General features: G+C 40.0%; 1 protein-coding gene across 1 annotated transcript; it reads right to left on the bottom strand.

The window, feature by feature from the left end:
- Positions 1 to 1,049: 1,049 nt before the first annotated feature.
- Positions 1,050 to 23,543, bottom strand: ATG3 (autophagy related 3). The gene is made up of 12 exons (XM_082493985.1): positions 23,356 to 23,543; positions 20,157 to 20,198; positions 17,001 to 17,050; positions 15,719 to 15,789; positions 14,209 to 14,316; positions 12,064 to 12,113; positions 10,864 to 10,945; positions 10,318 to 10,352; positions 9,400 to 9,555; positions 8,606 to 8,733; positions 2,503 to 2,571; positions 1,050 to 1,273 (listed from the first exon to the last, which is right to left on the bottom strand). Exons 1-12 carry the CDS (start codon positions 23,425 to 23,427, stop codon positions 1,192 to 1,194), a joined length of 945 nt encoding a protein of 314 aa, XP_082350111.1. The 5' UTR covers positions 23,428 to 23,543; the 3' UTR covers positions 1,050 to 1,191.
- Positions 23,544 to 24,654: the final 1,111 nt, after the last annotated feature.

The raw sequence follows: 24,654 nt of genomic DNA, 5'->3' as shown, positions 1-24,654 counted from the left end.
ATCAAAAGAGGAAAGCCAATTTAAGCATAGTACACAGAACTTGATTACAGGCTCTCAAGTAAATAAGAGCATGGTACAGAGGACACCCAAGATAAGGACCAGTTGTGCCAGGACAGGGGCCAACCCTCCTACCCAACAGTAAATTCAGTAAGTTGCAGAAGCCCAACTTCAGATTACTTTGCAGAATGCAAGTTGGATGTTTGGGAGACAAAGATGCTGTCCTGAAATCTAAACAGAGTTTAAGTAAACCAAATAAATATAAATATATATATACACACACACACACATATACTATCATCCTTTCCTCTCGTTTTCATTAATGAAAAACTTACACTTTACAGTGCAGAAAGTGGCTGCTAAAGCCTGGATGCGTCTGCAATATTTGAATTCATAAACAACTCCATGTATATTTACCCCAAAAAGGAACTCATGCTATTAGACCACCAGTTAGTGTAGTTGAGGCAGACAAGTAATCACGAATGAACCTTGCTGTACCATAGCAATCATCTCCCTTTACTCCCAAGCTATAATTTGGTCGATAAGACCGTTCTTGTCTTTATTACCAGATGAACAGGTTACATACTAATATTCCTCCTTCATCTCCCAAAACATTCCATCTCAAAACACTAGTCTTGCTCAAGTATAAATCTAAATCACCTTTCAAAGATTGTTTAGTCACAGCTATTTTAGTTTAAGATGTAGTCAAACTTTCCTAACAAGATGACCACTTACTTCCTTTCAGCTTTCAGATTCCTTCTCCAGCTAGAGGAAACAACCATTCATAACTGGGGAAAAACCCACATAACTCAAGTGAATTTAAATGGGAGGAATAATAAAAAATTCACATTTTCAGGAATCAGCAGTGAAGCCAAAAGCATCAGGCTTCTAGGAAAATGGATCTTAGCTTCCAATATAGACAAAAATAGTTGTCTGTTGAAAGCAAATTGAAGGAACTATGCAGAAAAAAAAAATCCCACCTCTCATTGCAGTGCTTGTATCAGAATGACAGTGATTTATTTATATTACACACAAAGATTTTTATTAAAAAGGCTGGTAATGGAACATTTTATTTTGATGCATCAACTTGATAAAAGGTTAGTTACAGAAATTGTGTATAATGTTGCATAAGTCACATGAACGGGTTATTTAAAAAAAGATTTGATAATTAGAGGAGGACATCTCTTATTTTAGTTACATTGTAAAGTGCCTCGTGTAGTCATATTCTATCGTTGGAATGACCGCCTGTACAAATTTCAAGAAAATAAGAAGGTACCTGAGTTTCTTGTTAAGGAAAATGTGCAATAGCTAGAAATCCTGTAAAACAAGGCAGAAGTCAATTCAAAGGTCAGCTCAACAGTATTTCTTACTAATACAAAAATAACACCTAGCAATTATACAGTTAGAGACTGGGAAATTAATATAGCAGAACTCTGGTAATGACATCTGATGCTTGCGTAAACATACAGACCTTCCTGTTCCAAGTTGAAGCAGGGAACCAGGAGTTATTTTCAATAAATCTTACAAGCACGACACAAACTTTTACAATCCCATTTACATACTTAATAGTGGTTACTAAAAAATGCCAATGTGAATTGTACGTAGCAAGGCTAATCCCTAGCTACCGTCCTGTAGTTGCAGGGAAAGTAGGCTCTTCCTCAGTATTTCAGTGGCTCAGAAATAGATTCCTGTTCTGAACCATCCTTTGAAAGAGTTCCTTCCTATTGATGACGGAAAGTAGAGATACCAGCTTTGCTAAACTGAGAAGTCTGCCTTTGTAGAGGAGACCTTCCTCATCTGCCTATAACCGCTCAGTAATCCCCCCTTGCTTGCCTTAGAGCAGCAAAAGAACACTATTTTGAAAGGACACACCTGCTTCTAACTTAGAGGTTACTTCAGTCAGAAAGCATAGTATCAATTATGACAAAGCATAATTAAGATCAGTCACCTTGCTAAAAGAAAATTCTAATTGTGGGGCATTTCATATTGATGTTCAGAATGATTTCAGTAATTTTCACTGCTTTTTTGTCAGCCGCATGTTTTACCAAGATATTGGTCACACGCAGAGTAGAGAATAATGGTACCTCTACACCGTTCAGAAATGAAACTTAGATTCAGACCTAACACAGAAGCTGCTGTACGAAGAGCAGTGATCACACTCCGGCCAGAGTCTGTGAACCTCCAGACTCATCCTCCTACACTGGGATCTCAGTTTCATACCCACAGCTACCTCCTTCACACCCCTACAAACAAGGGCTCAATCCTGTCCCTTCAGTCCTATGTACGTTCCCCATTGCTCCTGCTACCCTCCCCCCGCTCCCAACAACTGATTAACAGAGTTTGTTGGCACAAAGGAGCTCATCCCAGAACTCTAGTAAGTGCTACCACAAGCGGTTGTTTACAGTGTTCACACACAATTGCATTCCAGTTTAGGAACGATGAGGTAACAGCTCCTTACACTGCAAGAAATTTTGAAGAATACCATGTGGTAATGAAAAAGGATACATGTGAACTCCAAGTTCTCCCCCACCTTCTGCAACAGTTTCAATTATTTTCTTCATGACTTCTGCATGCCTGAAAAACAGATCCGAAACAGCGAAAATATTTCAAGGAAAAAGCAACTCCCTCTTCATCTCAATAAGTTTGTGTTTTGTGCAAATTAAATAGCTTTGGACTGTTAGCTTCAGAAGCAGCAAGAGAAAACTTCCAGTTTACTAAGGGAAAAAAAAATCCAATATTAACTTTCAGTTACTGTTGGAAGTGATGAATGTAACACTATTTGGCAGCTCCTTACCTTCACAAGGGAAGCGAAAGATGTTCTATACTACAAGGTAGACTGAGTGCCATAACGAGAATCAATACATATTGCTTGTCACTAGTATAAGTTTTAATTAGTAAATGACAAAGAAGCCACCAGAGAAGTCCCCAGAAGGTAATCTTCACCAGCAGCAAGCCACCAGAGGGTCACAGATGATCCCTGAAGAAGATGCTTAGAAATTGCTACATTTTTAGCTCAAACTGTTGCACTCTTAAATTTGTAGAACTTAAGAGGTATCAAATATTTAAACAATTCATAGTTTCCTAGGAAAGGTAGGCTAACCCAACCCTGCATAAATTCAGAACTGTTGTTCCGGGACTGACTTAGGCTATGGAAACTTTCTCTAGCAGTAACTGGGTTCCATGGCAGATCAAGAGTTTCTAAGCTAGCCGCTTCTGTCTCCTGACTCTGTTATTGTAGAGCACTACAAACATTTCCTCAGGTCACTCTGTTTAGACATTAAGTCATCAGTAACCACACAAACATTTATGTACAAAGCTGATCCTGGGAATATAACACGGAATGGCAGAATAGCTAAGGTTGGAAAAGACTGGTCATGACCTAGTCCAACCCTCCTTGCTCAATGAGCAGTAAACTAGGAGAGATTGCTCATCTTACTTTTATCTATACTCCAACTTTGGTTTTAATTCATAATTCTGTAGGCAATCTTTATCAGTGAGGTCATATATAGCCATGGACATCCACCTACACAAGACTGCAAGCCAGTTAGCAGCAGTTTAAAATACCCATCCTGAAACAACCTGTGTGCCTACCGAGAACAAGGAAGAGTAGTAAGCAGAGTTTGCATAACTTTCTGACCATGCTTTGATACCATTATGCAAATCTAAATAGCTGAGCAGTAACTAGCATTTAGTAGTTACCTCCAAAGTTAATCATGCTGCCAGTGACTGCAAACACAAGGAAGGAAGCTGTTGCAACAAGTTACCAAGACACACTCTAAACAGGAACATGCAAGTCTGGGGAAATACTAAAGGTCAGCATTTGTCATTTGCTGTGCTGTTGGTCTTTGCAAATCAGCTAACCTTCACAGTTGATTCCAATCCTGGATCCTCACGATGCCCCTGTAGAGCACGTGCCATATCAGGTGCCAAGGCCAGTTGCTTGTATATAGGAACCTGGCCACTGTCAAAACTTAAGCTTTGACCTCACCCATAACAGCAGGGTATTTTTTGTACTGGCACAGAATACAGGTCACCCTATAGCAATCAGAAGTCTTTAACAGGATCCTGACTCAACTTTATACATCTCAATGACATTTGCTCTTTTCTGTTTTCTAAAGACTAGTTAGATATCTGAATTCCAGATCATTCCATTCTGGCCATTCTTACTGTCATGCAGTTACTCATGATAAGCTTTGCAGGTGGCTTTATAAACTTTCCTGTTTTCAGCTTTCTATAAGAAAATTTTGAGGAATTAATATGAAGTATGCATAACCTCCCCCCCAGTGAAAAGAAATAAGATAACTTTGGAAGAAATGGCATCTAAAATATCCTGCTGTCTAGAAATCTGACTTTTTTTTTTTTTTAAACTTCTGAATAAAAGTCCCCCAGGAAAAACTCTTAACTCTAGATGACTAAATACACTCTGTGCTCACCAATGCTTGTTTCAGAACCTGTTTGTAGATCACTTGAGCTACCAAATAGATCAGACATTTAAAATATCTACTAAAATCACCTCATTTACTTTCCAGTATATCAACCTACTTTTGAGGTGGTTCAAGTAATATAAACGAGTTATTATTCATATTCGAAGTTAGAAATACTGCTGTTTCTATTGAAAATAAATCGAAATATACAGAGTTAAAACCATACATTAAAGGTTTAAAAATAAGTTGAAAGAAGCTGATTTTCTAGATTGATTAGATGACCCTTTATGATCTCATCAGGGATGTTTGCTTTCCAGCTGAAGAAACCCTTTCCCACTTTACAACTGACCAAAGCTGTCAGTCAAAACATTTATCAACTTCATATTGGAATTCAGCACAGCTGACATACTAACATTGTCTGAATATTAGCTGGAAGGGAAATATATACCATCAGAAAGTAAAAGGAAAAAATAAAAGCCTTCCTGACAGGGGGGAAAAAAAACCCCAACACCAGAAGTTATTCATTTTACCCCCGGCAGTTCATAGAGGTAAAAGGCCTTCCACAGGACTTTAACTATAGTGGACAACAACTATAAGCTTCCATAAAAGAGGATAAAATGCAAGACAAAGATTAAATGCAAGATAAAATAAAGAAAAAAATTACCTATGCACTTGATTCAGTGTCTATAACTGCTCATACACAATGAGACGTGGGGAAAAATGTCATCATTAGGAGAAACATTCTGAATCCGCAATACTCACTTAACTTTTAAGATCTACAATTCACTGAACCTTGCAGTTGTGTCTAGTCACTTCCCTGCAGATATTTAGAGTATATGAGAAGGAAAAAGAGTTCAGAAGCCTACCACCATTTATTCTGAAATAGAGGAAAAAAAGCCCTTGGAATCAGTGCCAGTAATTCAGATGTAATTGTAAATGTGTTTAGCAGTTAACTAGTTTTATAGCCCCTTCATAAAACCCACATAAAAGAGTTGAGAATTGCGATTAAACCAGTTTGCAGCAATTAATGAGGAAGTTCCTCACAGTACCATAGAACTGCTGACAAGAAATAGAACTTATAGCAGAGCTGCAAGATGAAGTTTCAACTAACTACTCAAAATAGCAGCAATCTCAAGCAGCTGACAGCAGCATCTGACTGCCATTTCTTTCCTTCCTCTGACGCATGGCATAGGGATATAGACGTCACAAGAAAGCCAAGTAAATTTGGGGCGATCCAAATATCCTATGTTACACAATTATTGTAATGTGCAGGGAAGCAACAGCAGCAGAGCTAGCTAAACACTGGTACTTCCTAGCTAAATTTAGAATAAAACAATGTTTCTAGCCATTATTTTTCACCTCAGAAGCTCAGACCTTCTTAGCTGTTAGCCCTACCAATTTAAGAAAATATAATAGCCCACCTCAGAGTAAGAAACATACTTAAAACCTTCATTTTAGACATGCTGTTAGCCTTTTTCTTCACAGTCTCAAGATGACCTTTCCAAGCCCTTCCGATGTTAAGCAGTTGCTGGTCAAATAGGTTGCTTTTTAAGAAGGACTAGACAGTTTCCTCCACATTTAAGACTGCCAAAAAATCTGTCTCACTGCAGTATCAATCATCTCTTTCATGCTTAAAAGACTAATTGGAACAAGACTCATGATGCAAACCATTTCTTCACATGTAGATGTGGATTACATAACAAAGGCGCTGGCACTTTGCTGGCTTCAGAGGAAGAAATGAAAACATGAACACAGAGCTCTCCATCCACGAAGACTCTCAATCCAAATTTGCAGACTAGCATCAAATTGGTTCTTACTCTGCAAAGGTGTTTGTAAAATTAAGCAGATTACATTGCAGCCACAGCCCAGTACAAAACCCACATGTTTATCTAGTCGGTGAGGGCTATCATGGTCAAATATTTGGTCATATTTGTTTTTTCTGAGATTGCCCTTCCAGCCTGCATCCATCAACAGGAGCTTCTTCCCAACCAATTTATTAACAGGGCTTCCAGCAATCACTAAATTAAGCCTTGGCTTCAGCCTTTTTTCCTCCTTTTCTTCTATTAAATTAATAATCTTCCTAGTCAGCCTGTTAAGTCTTCCTACATTCAGGACTGGTATGTTCATGTAAGGTACAAGAATATCTTACTGGATCAAACCAAAGGTCTACCTCCTCCTGCTTATTATCTCATAGTACTTGCTCAAGAAAGAAGCCAGAAGAAGCAATTTGTAATGCTTCCCCCAAAGTACTGCTAGTTTCCAGCAGTATGCAACCCAGGGTCTTTCTAATCCTGAAGCATTCTAATTACTTCACTTTTAATAACAACTCTTGACAATTTTTTCTTTCATTAACATCATATTGCTTAAATATTTTGTTTAATTAGGTGCTATGTGCAGAGTTTAATCCCTTTTCTGGCTTTGAACATGCTAGCAGTGAGTAGCATTCAATGCTACCAGTTTTACTATTGGAAAAAACTACATACCTATTACTTCACCTTCTGCAATGTTCATAATGAAGATCACTGAAATCAGAACTCCCTCCTCAGCTGCCTTTTCCAAAGCTGAAGGGTCCCAGGTTATTCAATTGTTTCTTATGGGAAAGAGCTAAATAACTTCAGTTATCCCAGACAACCCCTCTGTATTTTTTCAGTTTTAGTCTTTCTTCACCTCATGGACTGTAGAACAGATGACCAGAGCTGTACTGCAGCATTCAACATGTGGGTGGTCCCACAGATTAATAGAGGCCTTACGCTGTTTTCTGTTCTATTCTTTATTGTTTTCCTAACAGTTTTCTAAGTTCTACTTCCTGTAGAAGCACCGAGACTGACATTTTCACAGGTCTATTGTGTTAATGTAGACTTAAACCTGAGGATTTAAAGACCAACAATAAACTTTACCACTTCAAAATTTTCTACAAGACAGCTAAACTAGGGAAAAAGCTATTTCCCAGTTGTACAATGGCTTCTCTGCTCAATATTGTCCAGATATAAGCCTGACTGCTTGGTGAAAGCAAAGACTGTTGTAAAGCAGTAGTTAAAAGAATTATGAACTGGAAAAAACACAAGACATTTACAAATCCATGAATATACATACTCATAGTAAGATCAAAAGCAGCCATAAAGTACTTGGTGCAAAGCTCCCTTGCTCTCTCTCTAAAAAATGGTATACCCTTCCCAAGATTCATCTTATGATCAAATAATTCCTAAACCAGAAATAAGAATGTTTTGGGTCTGCAAAAACTACCACTAGCTTGTCAACAAGCTGATTATTTGACACCTAAGCTACTGACATGGATCCCAGAAGTGTTTCTTTAAGTCAAAAGAAATTACAAGGCTTAAAGGGGCAATCTGGAATTTTATTTTTTTTTTTTTAAACATATGCAAGGCTACAAAGGGTACTTCTTTTTTAAAAATGACATAAAAGCCCAAACTCAGATCTCCAAGAACTTCATACTATCAAGAAACTGAGAAGTTACACTCTTTAAGATATTGGCTCTGTATCACTAAGACACCTAAAAGGATGTTAGGGCCTACACTTAAGATGAAAGGTACCTTTCAAAGACGTAGAAAAAATATCTGTGCAGCTAACTGAACTACAGTTCAGTTCCCTACTCCCTATGTCTTGGGTGAGAAACGTGGAAAATACAACAAAAGACCCTAAACCCAAGTGTGTTTTGCACTTGTGTTCGATGAGTATGTCAGTGTGGCAATTAGAGGACCTCTATTTATCAGTGCAAATTTTCAAGGACTTCTTGGGGAGTAGAAGGTAGTTATTACAAAGTAAGAAACAGTTATTTCATATTCAAATAGCCTTTTCTGCTCTCAAAGTATACATTATGCTTTTACACTTCCCCAAAAAAAGCAGCAAATGAAAAAACATAGGAGAATTTTCTTTTATAGAGTTCTAGTAGCCTGCCATCTTCTGGAGTACATGGGAAAGCAGAGGAAAAGCAAGTCAAGCAGAGGGAAGACAGCTGTAACTGCAGAATACACTTGCAGCAGTGAGCACTGAAATGACTTCAGAGAATTGCTGATATCTTCCTTTCATGCTGCCTCAGAAGCTAGCAGATCACTATGGCAGCCAACTGTGGAAATATGTCCAGAAAACCCAAAGCAAATCCTTAACAAGACTAGTGAAGTGCCTCGTGCCTGCACGCTGCATCAGGACCAGAAACACAGACTTACCTGCATGGATGAACTGAGCACATGGGAGGTGGAGGAAGATGAGGATGGTTTTCAATAGTCACTGTTTTCTTGACGTGATCTTGACTAATATCTTCATACATATGCTCTACTGTTAAAGGCTGCCGTTGCTATATGGGAAAAGGAACGAGAATAAAAACATTACTAACAAAGAATCTCTTGCTCCTTCTCAATAATTCTGACATCATTAACAGATGAAGCACCATAAATTATAAGCATCTTGTATACAACAGTTTTGAAGGTACACTGAAAGAACTAAGTATGTTAAAATCCATAAGGTGTAGAAAGATTACTGCATGCATTTTTGTTTTTAATACACCAGGTGAACGGTAAAGTCAATGTATTTAAGAACCATCTAGGTTCCTATGTAGGTATTTGAGATGTAAGCCCTAACCAACTTTAACTCGAGAAAATCATGAAAGGGAAGAGTGATTTGTCTAGTCCTCTCCCTCTGAAGATCATGAAAACACATACCTGCTTACTTGACTGAGTTTACTGGGATTGTTACTAGCTCAACAGAGCTAACAGAAACTCAAATGACAGAGCATGATTTCCTTCCTTCCAAACAGGCTTGCTTACCAAGTACAATTTTCAGTTAAATTGTTCCAACCTCCTGCAAGTACCATAAGTCCTGACTACAACCCTGACTGTATAATGGTTTTCTCACCATCTTTTCCTTTAAATTTCTACTGTGAATAAGCAACAAAATAACCTTGCTATTTGACATGGTAAGTCTAATTTCACAGAAGTGGGGGAAAAAAACAACATAACTATACCTCATCGTATCCAAATAACCAGAGCCTTGGAGTTTGGTAATATTTGTCATAAGTGATGTAGAGGTCATAAGTTCTTGTCTGTAGAATAGCATCTTCCCCTCCAACATCAACTTTAGCTTTGTTAGCTTCTACAATCTGTCTTGTGTCAAGTGTTGCCTGGTTCAAGGTAAAAATGACAACATTAGTATAGTCTTGAGTTCCCTCCTGTCCCATCCTAAGTAGCTATGTAAAGCTGTAAGACTGAAATTAATGTCCTTAAGCGAGCATTAAAAAAAAAAATAAATATAGGCTTTGGGTTTTGTTTTTGTCTTTAAATTAGGAGTACCAGTTTCTCTCCCACCAAGTGGTTTTTGGATTTATTTTTGCTGTTTTTTTTATTTTTTTAAAAAAGGTCCAACTTCTTATGGAAGCATGCAACTACATTGTCACACCCCCATCCCTTCTTTCAGCAATAACTTTTGAATCCAACAGAAAATTTAGAAGCCAGAGGACTCAGTTTATCCAGGCTCATGAAGACCTTAGAGTACCACAAATAACAATGCCCTCTGTCTTCTCTCATGACAGTCTGGTGCAGCAGTGTAATCTATTGAACCTATAAGCCACACATCCTCCACATGTAAGCCTCAAGAAGAACCACTGCGTTTTTCACCTCTTCTGAATACAGCACTGTGTGTAAGCAGAGTGAAAAGAAGCAGTAAAATAAGCAAAATTACTGTGATCAAAGTCTTTGACGACCTAAGACATAAGGTAACTGCAGTAGATTGGCAGGAGACAAATCCATAGGAAACCAGCCTCACTAATCCCACTGATCGTAACAAGCTTGGTATGTCAGCCATTTCTTATCATTATTTTTATTTTGCTTGTGCTCATATTGGTGATAAGCATTGTAACAGACAAGATAGAGAACTGTTCACTCACATCATCTGTCTCCAATAGCCCACTTTCTTCATACTCTGAAAAGAAGACCCATAAAATTCTGTGTTCAGCTTGTAGCTAGTCACCATATTTCTCATTCATAAACAGCTTCTTTAAAGCAATCTACATGTATCTAAAGATGTTTTATTCAGGTAGACTTCCCAATCCCCAAACCAGAATATACCTTTTTTAATACAAATTCGACCAAGATTACAGTAAGTACATGATTAGCAAGCCTTAAGTGATTTTAAGTAGGCAGACTGAGTTTTAGTCTTGGTATGAAGAAGGCAGGAAACTGTGCTAAATCCCTAATTTATACTTGCTTGTATCTGTTCTGCTACTCAAAATAATTTCCCAGTCACTAACTTTCAGAGTTTTCAGCACACAAGCTAGAGTAAACATGCCTCAATAAGAACACACAAAGATGGTAAAAAGCATATGTCTGCTGAATTTTTCAGCATGCATTCCATGAAAAGAAAGAATAGTGTCTAATACTGCTTTAGTTAAAGGCCTGAAATAAAGCATGTCCCACTCAATTTAAGGAAATACCTTCCATGTCTGCAGCTTCTCCTTCATCTTCCTCATCATCATCTTCACAAGATGCTGAACATTCTGGTATTTTTATATTATCCTTTAAAAGTTGAAAACACTGCTTTAAAGCTTGCTGCACCTACACAGCCTAACAGCCCCAGCAAATTTAAGGTATAAGTCCAGTCAATACATACAGTAAACCAGAAAAAAGTAATTTCTGCAATATTAAGAAGGACTATACTGGACTCAAATATCTGCTTATTAACCAAACTTAGTTTCAAAGTCCTAGTATGACATTAAAAATCCACTAAAAAGGATTGTAATCTGGAATGATTTAATTCTTAAGCAAAGAATAAGCATGGTGTTAAACAGCCCATAATTTCTTTTAAAAAACCCAAATACGTATCTCAAAAGGCAATGACTAAACAGCTATACTAAACATTTAAGTTAAGATTTTGTATGTCCTAACTCACAGCCAACTGTGCAGCAGTTATCATAGAATCTCTCAAGTTCTCAGGGTTGATCAAGTCCAACTCCCTGCTTCTCAGAGGACTAGCTAAAACTAAACTGTGTGACTAAGAGTGTAATTCAGTTCCATAAACTAAGAGTGTCATTCAGTTCCATAAATATTTTTAAAACACAAGAGAGTCCCAAAAGATACCACATTTTGATATCATTGTCTGAGGGAGCACAGTCCAACAGAAATTAATACAGCACAAGCCCTCAGCCAAGTTTTTCTTTGGGCCTATGCGTAGCATTTAAACCCAACAGACAATCCCAGTGAGATTCAGAAGGGGGAGGTCTCGATTTACACAGGTGTCATGAACACCTTATGAGAATACACCGAATAATTATTGTCATTAGAAGCTGCTTTAATTGTAAGCATCAGGTGACTAGTTTCCTCTTTAAAAAAAAGCCCAAACAAACACCAAAACCAGTAAGAAAGTTGTGAAGTTCTTTGAGAAACAGAACATTAGCAGAGAAAGAGTTGTCCTTCTAGGTTGGACCCGTGGTCCAAGAAATTAAGTACTGTACAACAAGCAATTTTTTCTATATACAATATATTAGAAGTTAAATCCAATTAATGACACACAACAGCAAAGTATATACACAAAGTATATTTTAATCTCTCACAGGCAGTACTAGATTACTGCAGTTAAGGCTTCTACTACCTTTAGGTCCCGTAATAAAGCAAGAGGAAAATTTAGGAACAAGTACCTTACTGTCTAGTGTGATCTCCTTAACTGCTTCTGTTGCACCCACTATGCCTGTTAATTGAACAAGAAGTTTGTGTTAAAAAAAAGCTTGTTTCTTTATTACAGAATAGTACAGAAAGAGCTTGCAAAGATTTCAGAAAGCAGCATATGATCTTTCCAAGTTACATCTCACAACAATTTTGGTATTTGAAGGGCTGTTATTTGGTATTGGTAGCATATTTGGTGCTGGATATCCATAAAGAAACCATACCAGTAACATGCAGCACAACAACACAGCTCTTGCACATCACACAGATTTTGTTGACAGCACACGGCAAAGTAATTTGGATTTTTATTTTAAGGAATTTTTGCATAAGAGTGAGTTCAGGATAAGCATTCACATCACAACAATGAAACTCAACTTCGTGAGCAAGGCATGCCATTTATGAATATTTCTGAGCATCTTGATAGCAATGTGTTAATGACAAAGCATAATGTAGCGGAACACTCAATGCTTTTAGCTGAAAGGACACACAGGTAAAAAACATCCTAAATCCCAGTAGTAACTACTCTTGAGTTTCTCCCCATTAGCTTTCTAGTTTTACTGCAGCTCTCACCTGGTACTCTTTGGGATACATGACAAGATTCTGTTTTGACACACTACATTTATCTAATTAACTCTTCAGCTGAAAACAAGTTACATCACTATGGAGAATGAACTGGGAATCAAGTAACTGCTCAACAGAAATAACTGTTTAAAGAAAAGGAATGCCAGTTGAATGCTGCTTGGAAAAAATGCATTTCTAGTGGCTGTGTGATTATTTACATATGTTTTTTCCTACCAGAAAAAGTGGTGTTATAAAGGATATCTGTACAGATTGGTGGAAACAGATTATTTTTTTTTTTTTATATATCCTTTGACAGTGTTTGGAGATCTGGATTGGTCTAATCAGAATCTTATAGTTGTGCTACCACAGCATGGTGCCCAGACCAGTCAACCCTAAAAAGGAAAACTTGGCAGAGGAGTCTATCCACAGCAAGGATGGTGAATGCACCCTTAATTCAAGGATATGACAAAGCTATGTCAAATGGCAGGGGGGTTGGAATGCTATCTTCAAGGTCCCTTCCAGCCTAAACCATTCTATGTTTCTATGAAATAACTTCTTTGGTGTGGGGTGTTCAACTATGAACTGTGATGCATTTAAGAATTGCCAGTATGAAAAATGTACATCTACAGAAACAAAAGACATCTTCTCCCACCCTTTTTTCCCTAGCCTGGCTGAACTATTTAGAGAACTTCTTCCACATTACAGCATAAAATTTACACCAAAGAAACTAAAAACTGATTAGGGTACCTTCTAGGTTTGGAAATGGTAGAGAAAACAACATTGAAAGACAGTTTTATTAACTCATGATAGAACATGAAGAAACAGACTAAAACTAATAAAATTGCCAATTCTTAGAAAAAACCAAAAGGATTCATGAGAGGCTGTGCTAGAAAAGCTAATGAGATAGATTCATGTAAGCAGTAATTTTTAACACTTCTTTATACACACAAGTTCATGTAAAGACATAGTGTAAAAAAGAATCATCTCCCACACCCATCTCTGTATTTAACGATATTTTCTTTTAGTGTGTCCCTCCCTTCCCCCGGTGACCTCACATACTAAGATAATAGCTATTTCCCAATGATTCCCTCTTTTAGTTCAATCCAACAATTCAACAGAATGGGAAACACTGAAATAATTAAGTCAGTTGAGGTTGCAATTAAGATAAAGATCTCGACATGCTTCACATGCAATCTTGCTAAAAAAGAAATCTGCATATCCTTCAAACAAATAATTTAAACCAGCATTCTATTCACAGGATCTCCTTACTAAGGAACGAGCCACTACACAGCTCATTTTTAAATAAGATGACAATTTGGAAATAATTTATTGTCAACACCTCTAAAAAGTAGCTTGTTTCAGGCTTATACAGCCATACAGTTAAACATCTGAGCAGCCATGTACCAATCAAATGGGTAGCTAGCAACATAACTTATTTCTTCCAGATTAAATACTAGTACACAGCCATCTATATCTAACAAAGATTTTATTTTCTATGAGTGGAAACTGAAAATCTTTCAGATTACCAAACCCAAAGTGTGAAGCAAGACTATGAATACCTGCATTGTGAAAAGTGTCTACCCATCCCCCATCACCATCATCTTCTTCTATAATTGCCTCCTGCTCATCCGAGTACTCCATCTGCTTACACCTTTTGTAACATGGCACTGCAAAAAATTGCAAAACAAAATGAACACAGTCATTCCTATACAAAACCAGACTGGAGCAAGAAATTATCCTACAAAGTCTTCTGAATCAGATATTTATGCTATGTATTGGGCATGTCTAATTATAAATTAACATCTAGAAATTTAGAAGAGGTTAGAATTAATGTGTTATCTAGAATAACTTCAGTAATATCCATCATAGAGCCATTCAAGTACAGTTTTATACAAGTTTTTCATAAAATAGTCAAAGAAAGAACGTGGATCTGATTAACAGACCTTTTCCAACATCACAAACAAGCAATATGTAAGAAATGCTTCTTTTCTACTTACTGTGCAAAAAAACCCCAAAACAGCTACATGAAGTGCAGAATTTGTAAATTGCTCCTAGACCTTTCAGAAAGGGAGAAGAGGGGCATGAAAGTCACAGTGAAGTCCTCCAAAGACTTCCAAAATTAGGTCTGTAAGATGGCTCCTGGCCTCACCCATAGTCCACAACTTTTACTCGGGTGGTAGGCCACTGTGTTACCATCAGCAGGAAAACACATTATTTTGAAATGTGATCTAGAAGGATCAGAGCAATGAGGGACCCTGGAAGTGGAGGAGAAAGAAATGAAGTAGATCACTTGGCCACCCAGCCATCAGGACCATCTCAGGAAAGTCTGTCCAACACCAGTGCAAGCATTTTCACATGATAGTGTACTGCAATACTCCAAAAGGCAACAAGTGAAATCCAAGTATGAAATACAACCCATTGAAGGTAAAAATCTCCACAGGCTGTTCTTAGTACTGAAGGTTCAAATGGCATTGTCTTTGACACATTTTGATACAAGATCTTTCGCGAGAACAATTTCTCCATGGTTGTGCCAAGGTGTTAACCTTCTTATCCATTAAAAAGGTGGTCACCACAAATATATACACAACTGTGAAGTTGATCAAAATTGTACTTAAAATTGTGTTTTATATTGTTATTGACATCAATAGTAACATTAATCACATAGTTGAACTAGAAGTATCAGTGTCACTATGAAAGGCATTTCAGAAACACTTCATTAACATGAGATTTCCAAAAGAAAGAGGAAAATAAACATATTTTTCTTTTAGATGCTGAATATGAGTTGAAGAACAGGAGAAAGGAAAGACAGACAAGGAGGTTTATAATGTTTAAACTTCATTTCTACTTCAGGAAGGCAAGCTGTATTACTAGTACAAAGCCCTGCTAATAACTGGTCTAGGGAAAAGATTTTGGATGTACAGGAAAAGCTTTCTTAATATTGCAAAGTCAAAGCATCCAAAGTGCAAGATATTTGCTTTTCCTGTCAATACAGACAATCAATAGAGCCGACAGCAGAGTCAACCATGCTATCAATATTAAGAACACTTATATTTAAAACTTCAGCCTTACCATTTTTGGTTACCAAAAACTGTTTGTCTGTTGGCAGATAAGCCTTGACTTTTAGTTCTTCTCCTGAAGCCCTGTAAAATTAAGTGCACCATAAAAGGTTGAGAACTTGATGATCTGCAAACAAAAGAACTCTTATTTTCACTGTATGTCAGGAACATTTTATACACTCCTCTTGACCTATTCGCAGAATCTGTTTGCTATAACTTTACTCTTCCCTATACAAAGACTTTGATATAGGTATGGGGTCAAAAAGGCTGGTCACCCCTAAACTATGGAGCCTTGGATCAGAACTATTTTCTGTTTCAAAAACTACTTTCACTTTGAGATGGACAAGCAAAGACAGTTGACCGAACAATCTAGTCTACATGAAATTTTCTAGGATCAGCAACAGCATAGTCCCAAATATTGAAGAAAGCAACTGCAGAAAAAGAAACAGATCTCTAGAAATATAAAACCTGCCCATTGTCACCAGAGCTCAAGTAATCTTTGCCAAGCTCACATTATTCAAGCATTTGCTTTCACTTTCAGTGGTTTTTGGTTTGAAATAAGAATAACATTTTAAATAGCCTGTACCAAACTGCTAGCACATAAACCAGATTCAACATCATGTTTTCTTGGAAGGAGACAGTAAAAAGGCAAGAAACAATGTTTCAAGCATAATAATTTCTCCTTCAGCTCTTCATGGCCCAGTATAGAGCCAAGAACCCTGATGACACCAACTGCACAATGTCCATCTAGGCACTAACTGATCAGTTTTATAATGCAAGACACCAGTAAAACGTGAGAAAGCACCTTATTTGCACCCTTATTGTACATGAAAGTTATAGGATTTCCAAGGGCAAGCACTGCACAAAGTGCTCTGATGTGGGCCAACTTGAACAAATTTAATTAACAAATGATTGACTAAAATATACCAACTACAACTACTTCCTAGCAATTCCAGTTGCACGTGGCCTTTGCTTTTTCAATCACCAAGACAAGCTCAGGGAGACACGCTGCTACTGCAGCTAAGCACTGAAAGTATTCACAGTATGTACCAGCTTATTTCCTCTAAAGCCTTAGGAAAACAAGCAAATAAATCCTCATCTCAACTACTGCTACACAGAACAATAAATAAATCCCATCTGACAAAGATAGCTTCATCACAAAACCAGCATTAGTTCTACTGCAAGAGCCCACATACTACTCTGAAACGAGATAACTGTATAGTTGTATCTGATGGAAGCACATTAAAGCATAGGAAGGGATGCTAGCTTTCTAAAATTCTTTTGATTTTACTTACCATTGCCAAGTAGGACAGTGGTGAACTAAGTGATCTCCAGCTGCAATAAACTGTTAAGGCAGGAAAAAGAAATTAAAGTACTGTTAAATACGACATAAGAAACCAATCTCCAATTTTTCTCTATTAATATTTCAGTTGCACATTCCTTTGATAGGAATATAAAATATAATAAATAAAAATAACTGTTTCTATCAGTTTGATGCTTTCTTTTAACTCCATTTCAATTAACTCCATTAACTAAGCATGAAAACCCAAGGTTAAATCCACTTCACATGAAGGAAATGCATACCAAGCACAATAGCAAATTCAGACCAAGTTTAAAAAGCTGTGGTATTACCTAACAGTCTTGTAAACAAGCACAAAAGTTTCTAGACCCAGTAACAGTGTTTACTTTGTGATGAAGAAACTGGTTTTATTTGCCACTCTTAAAGTTTTACAAAGACAACGGAGAGCTTAATGTAAAAAAAAAAAAAAAAAAATCTCTTTTGGTGTTCAAAATTTTGCAGCAAGAAGAAAAGTGAGACTGACATCAATTCATTAAATCAGTGGGATAACTGCAAGACAGGAATAAACAGTATACATTTTGAGTAATGACCATCGGTATGATAGTTCACCACTGATGTTAACTAAATACAGATAACCAAGGCCTTAGTACATTGAAAAACTTATGCATAATTTAGTTCTGAAGAAACAGTTTTTAAAAATCTTTACTCTACTTGTTCTTATTACCAGAGATAAAGGCTTTTATAAAATCACATCACTATATCAAAGCGATATTGGAAAACTCATGCTAGACTTGTGTACGAACCCAAAATTCACCCAACAAAGTCTAACCCACTGGGCTTATGTTTTGCACACATAAATTGTGGAAGGCAAGCCTGCATTAACAAAGAGTGATTTGTGTGGTCTTTGCACCAGTTACTTTGGAAAAATGAGGTGTGTACCTATTGCTACACTTGCTTTCTTGTCTTAAAATGCCAGTTTATAAAACATACTTCCTAGCTGACCAGAAGCCGTTGTAGCACAACACTACAAGCTTGCAGCGCGTCAGCCATTTTCTCACCATGTCCTCCAAAGCAAGGCATATCAGTATAGTGGAAAACATGATAACACGCACTGCATGTGGATTAACAGTTTTAATCTCTGCAAACGTGCTTTGTTTCACCCATTTTCCAACAAAAGTCTCTAGCAAAAGTGAAACCTTCACCTTAAAGGAAACAGCAATCTCTCCCAATATACATGGAAATTTTAAAACTCATTAGCCTTTACATAATAATAAATAACACATGAAACTCCAGAATTATTTAAAATTCTCTCTTTAAGGAACTTAAACACTGTTTGTAGCACCAATGTTAAAATATACTCTTACATATTTTTTAGGACATCTTATGGAAAGAATTATTTTTAAGATTTGTCTGTACTTAAATATAAAATTAAAACAGGGGTTATCTTTCTGAGGTATTAACTAGTAAAAACTCATGACAGGCAAGAATCTGTTGCAATTAAAGCAAGTACACAGATACATGAAGAGGGAGTAGGTGCTGAGTTTGCTTAATGAGTCATCTTTAGCCTTATTGCTAATTGATTCATTTTCAGAGGCAAGCCACAGAAACCCCACAAAGTCTATAAAACAGTCAGCATCTCAGACTAAAATACAGTTGAATTGAGATTTACTACCCAAGATATCCAAACTTATTCAAAGATAACTTCCTAGCATCATTATCAATACTTTCAATTCTTCTTTAGCAATCATTACTAAATAAAGACCAAAACCATCAGGGAAGAAGAAAGTCTGTCAAAGGGACAATCAGCAGATCCATGCTCCAGTCTCACCTAAATTTAACCAAAAATTATTCTTGCTGTATAACTATTTCCCTTGACTACTGCTTTGAAGGATCCCATTTATTCATCCTATCAGCATCTAACTTTGTACGGCAAATACATACTCTGCGCATTCTTACTGCTGCTTAAGTGCTGCAAACTGTTTAATATAACACAGTGTGGCTCTTGCTGCATTCTACAGAAGTACCTTTTCTTTCAGTACTACTTCAAAGTTCTCTCCCATAGATCAAGAAGGGATTAAGCATTAGTAGAACATTTGTCCAGACTTTCTCTGTCACGTTTGTTTTATATATAATATAGATAACTATATTTATGTAATAAATAACATATGAACATGTATATACACACACATATATGAATTATTATCAGAACAGCAGAACATCATGTTGCTAAGCCTGTTTTTCTAAGCAGTACTCTTCTGGATCATAGAAAGCATGAGTTCGTGCTTGCCATGCAACGTAGCAGAAAAGTGCTAGGTACCAATGTTAGGAAAAATATTTCTGTCCACATTATCTACCTGCATCAGTCACCAGTTGTTCCATCTTTGTCCATCTCACCTTCACATTTGTGCATTCTGTCCCATTTTTCTTTCATTCTACCTAACAGTCTTAACATTGTTTTTATATACCTTCGTAAAGATAATGTATTTTCAGAACAGTAGCAGTTTAATATGAGAAAAAGCAGAACTGGGATGTCAAAATAGCACTGCACAATCACTGTTTTTACTATTCTAGAAAAAATCCTGTTTGTTTCTCTTCACAGCAGACTCCTTAAAAAAAACTACAACTGCTTGGAAGCAATCCAAAATACAACCAGCCTGAAGCAGCCTAGAGAAGAGGGGAAAAAAATAACAATCATTGGATACTTGGTGTGGACAAGCACATGTAGTGATTTAGCCAGAGCCTTGGAAGGAACCAAAAGTGAGGTAAGCAAAGACTGTTCCCAAGATACAAGTTCCCCTTTGAGTTGCTTACGGAAAAGACTTCTGAAATCAATATATCCCTGTTTTAGTCCTGAACTCCCACGAGAAATAGGGCTGTTGACCCAGCACGAGCTTCCTTACAAGCTTTTCATGACATAATACAGGAAAAAAGCATCCCACATTCAGATGTCAAGTGTGATCTCAAGAGCAATTTTACAAGATCTACTTCATCTGCAGAGTAAAAAGGCCATTTAGAACTTCCACTTAATGGAAATAGTTGCAAGAAGCAGTAATTATTTGGCAAAGACATGAACTGTTTGATATTAACATGGTCATTTTGAGTAAAATTTATCATTACTTTCAAAATATATTTCAAGTTTCTAAATACTTACTTCTTCAGGTGTAATTACTCCGGTTTCTTTAAACTTGGACTCCTGCAATAAAGAAAGTTTAGAAATTTTGAGAACTGCTGACAAATCAAAGTACCCCAGTTTACAGGTAAGACAGACATCTGCTCTGCTTTTGTCTTGGAACTAGCTCTGCTCATAGAGAACTGCGAATGAGCTTGGAAGCAACCTCTGCCAGGGCTGACAGGCAGCTTGCTTCCATACCCTGTAATGTAAGGCTCAACAAAATTACTTGTTGTGGAATGTGAGGTATTATGAAAAAAGGTCACAGTTTTTTTGCTACAGCCAATTATGTCAATAATGAACAAAAGATACCCAGCACTCAGTATTACATTTACCAGTAAGAGACAGAAAACCAGTTGGTTCTCACAGTCAGGACTTTGGGACTGTTCTAGGCACTGAATAGCACTGCAATGCATCGATATGAGGCTTTGCAGTTAAGAAAGGTCATGAAATGAATGACCTAACCAGCTTTTCTATGGTAAGAAGAGTTACATAGAAAAACCTAGTTGTTGGCTTTTTTTTTAAATACCCATTTCTGTGTCTTCATTATGCAACCCATAGAAGCAGTTTTCATTTTCTCTCTGTCATGTTTTTTTTATGGATGGCAAGCAACAACATGATTTAGTTCTGCATGGAGAAATGAAGTACTTTTGCATTAAAGGTGACATTTATCAAGTTTAAGGATACAACATTTTTTAGCATATTCTAATCTAGAGTAAGCGTATTTTGTTTCAGATTTCTGTTTCTGTTTGTTTTTTCTCTTCAGAAAAGTCTCAAGCACCAAGGAAAGCTACTGTGCCCCAGCATTAGCGCTATCTAAGAACGGCTTTTGAAAAAGAATAAGATTTCATCCATGGTATAGCTCGCTTTTCAAATTTTTGCATCATCAATTACCAAATAACTTCTTATCCTAAAGAAGTCATGATTTTTTTTCTATCAAGACTAAAAGCAGCCACTGAAAAACACATCACTTTTGGCTACAACTTCACCTTATTTGATCATTAGGAACTCATTAACGAAAACCAGCCACTGCTTAACTTAGTTATTCTTGATGCTTCACCCTGGTGCATGCTATTACCTGTGCTATGTAAAAGGAAACAAGCACACCTGTTTCATACAATACTGCTTGCTTCCTTTCTCCCTCATTTCCAAAGAGGAGACATTTAAGAACAAGATTAAGATAAGCAAAGCAGCAGTTGTACAAACATCATAACATCACTAAATGCTAGTTAACAGAAATCAAAGAAACTCAAACAACCCTAATTTAGCAATTTGGATTACTGTAAAACAGAATTCTCAATAACACATTATGCAACACCACAGTGGAGACAACTTACTCTTTAACCTCAAAATTAACTATAAGCAGTAGGCAACACGCACAAACTTCTGTTTCTGGAATTACCCAAGAAAAATATGTAAAATACTCATCCTCTGTTCCCTGAGGGTAAATAGTTCACTTTTTCATCTCTGTACATTCTGTGGTAAGTAAGCTAGTGAGACACACAGGTCTAGTGTTTTTCCGCAGTTAACAAGTTGGAGTATTTATTTTAACCTCTTGTAAAGGGTAAGTATACACATTAATATTATCACCCCCCATTTGTGGGAGGTTCTACTCCTGCCTCCTCCCAATAGTACATCTGGGCACAAGAATTCCTCCAGTATTACATCAGTGTGCAACAGCAACTGTACTATGGTAAACAAGTCACTTCACCTTTCCACACCATAACTTCACTGGAGCCCACATATGTCACATTGGTGGGCAACTCTAGAAAGGTCAACTATCCAGGCAAGAGCATACTATATACCACAGAGGAACAAGTTCAATTAACAATTGAGTATCACTGCCTTCTTCTTTAAGTTGCGGCGTACAAGGCATATAGAAGGTCACACTATAAAACCACAGCTAGAGAGATTGCTGTCATAAGCAATTACAGTAGAAGTATTTTTTCAAAAACATAGATAAATGTGAAAAACAGTACTGAAGAACTGATGACAAGTTAAGCATTCAAACACAAAATTGCATTTTACATAAAAAAGGATTTGTAAATAGAAGGCACAAGATGGGATGTAGTCTAACAACTGCAGAAAAACACATTTTTTTCTACCTAAACAAGCAGTAACAGGAATTATAACAGATGTGCTGCACACCTTTACAAGCAGACCGTTACAATTCACTCTCAAGAACCAAACAGCCCATTTCTACTACTTGCCGTTACTTCAGTGCACAGAGCCTTGCATTAATATAGTCATGCTGATCCAGAAATCAGCTATGCTACATAACTTTATACCTGCTCACATAACAAAGATGTGACTAGTTGTTTGCTTGTTTGTTTTTGTTTTTTTTATGCCAGCTGAAGAAGTGGCACTCAAAAGAACTATTGCAATGCGTTCCTGAAACCAGGCTTAAACCTATCAGTACAGAAGCACATTTGGATTTCCCTTCCTGGTCACACAATCACTTAAAGTTTAGCCACTTTAATAGAAAACAGCAACAAATAAGTTGTTCCTCGAGCAGTAGCACCTGCAACACCTGCCCTCTCGAAGGCGGCCTGCACCTCCCAGGCTTCGGCCACTAACAGAACATGGGCTCCAACTCGGTGTACGCCCCGGAGCAGGATGAGGCCCGATGGCTTTTGCCGCCGCAAGGCTGGCCGAGCGGAGCCGGCCCCTGATGCGTGAGGGAGCACCGCGCCCTCAGAGACCCACCCCCCCACCCCCGGTTAGCGCAAAGCCGTCGCAACGGCGGAGCTCCTCCGGCCGCGACGACACGAAGCCAAGCGAAGCCGCGGCCGCCGGGCGGCTTCTGGCAAGGCGGAGCGACTCCAGGGGTGGTGGGGCGCCCCTCACGCCCCGCTGGAGCGGCGGGAAAATGCCTACGCTGGCGGTAGCGGCCATAAGGAGCCGCGCTGCGTGCAACACCCCGAAGAGGGGGGGGGGGGGGGGGGGGGGGAGGGAAGCCGCTCCTCCTCCGCCGCCGCCACCACCACCACCACCACCACCACCACCACCACCACCACCACCCATGACCCCAGCGGCTCCCGGCTCCGCAGCCACCCCGCCGCCAGAGGGCGGGCGCGTCCTCCGACTCTTAACGGCTCCAACGCCTCAGGCAGCTCGCGCCGCGCCGCCCCCCCCCCCCCCGCTGCCCCTCCCCCACCGTTGCTACCGCGCGGACCGGCACCTTGAGCACGGGGGTGAGGTACTCGGCCACTTCCAGGGCCTTCCCCTTCACCGTGTTGATGACGTTCTGCATGCCGCCGGCGGGCCACACGAGGAGGAGGACGACCGCCTCCCCCGCCCCTCGGCCAACGGCCAACGATCTCGGTTGGCAGCGGCGGCCGCACCGGCAGCACCTGCACCGCCCCCCTCCCCCCCACTACCCTTCCCGCCGGTCACGTGAGAAACCCCCGCCCTTCCCTGTGCTCTTCCCGCCCACCCCATGTCGCACACGCGTGACGACACACCGGCGCTCGACGCCGCGTCGCGCTCGGTCCGGTGGCCACGCGCCTGCGCGAGGGGCGCGCGCAAGGCGGGAAAGCGCGCGGGGCGGGGGGGGAGGAGGAGAGGGGCGGGGCGGGGCGGGACAGCTGATGGCTCTTGGCGCGCGTGCGCAGCCCTCCACCCACGGGAAGGGGCGGGCGAGCTAAAGGCGGGGTGGAGCCCCGCTGTCACGTGATCGGAGCGGGCCGGGAGGGGCGGGGCCGGCTGTCAAAGAGAATGCGGTTGCGCGCGCCCGCGCAGGGCGGTGGCGACGGGGAGGGCGGCCAGGGGGCGCGCGCCGCCGGGCGTGACGGCCCCGCCCCGCCCCGCCCCGCCCCGCCCCGGCCGCCCTGTCCTGCCCCGCCCCGCCCCGCCAGGTAAGGCCGGTGGGGGCGGGGCGAGAGCCGGGTAGCGCCCCTGGTTGTGGCGCGGCGGGTGAGCGGGGAGCTTTGTGCGGGACACCAGGGGGGCTGGTGATGGGCGCTGGGGGCGTGCAGTGGGGGCGAGGGGGAGATGCGCGGTGCCGCGGCAGCATGGTGTGCTTGGCCGCGGTGCCTGAGCAGCGGCCGCTGCCGCCTCGGAGCCCGGCTCGCCCCGCTCCTGGCTGCAGCTGCGCGTCGACCTGTGAGGGCAGCGACGTGGCAGGCGGCTGAGCAGCAGAGCCGAGGCGAATGTTCCTTCAGCGCGGGGGGAGCGCTCAGCGGCGCGTACCGGCTCCGCTTGTCGCTACTACTGCGAGGTGGGCGTCCCGCCCCGTGTCTCCCCGGGGCCGGCTCTCGGGCTTGAAGCCGCTCTGTCTGCCGCCCCGGGCCCGTTCGGGGTGTCGCGCTCCGGTCGATCCCCGCTGGGGTGGAGCGGCGCGAGCCGCGGCGGCCGCTGACGGATGTCGCGGCCGTTAACGGACGTCCCGCCCGCAGCCGGCCCGACGGGGCTCCCCTTCCTCCGTCGGCGCGGGGGCCGGTGCTGGCCGTCTGTTAGCCGGTTTTTCAGGCCTGAGGGC

The sequence above is a fragment of the Vanellus vanellus genome (genome assembly GCF_965231255.1).
Source record: "Vanellus vanellus genome assembly, chromosome: 1".
NCBI lineage: Eukaryota > Metazoa > Chordata > Aves > Charadriiformes > Charadriidae > Vanellus > Vanellus vanellus.
Note: the sequence above shows the minus strand (reverse complement) of the source record. Positions and strands in the feature narration are given on the sequence as shown.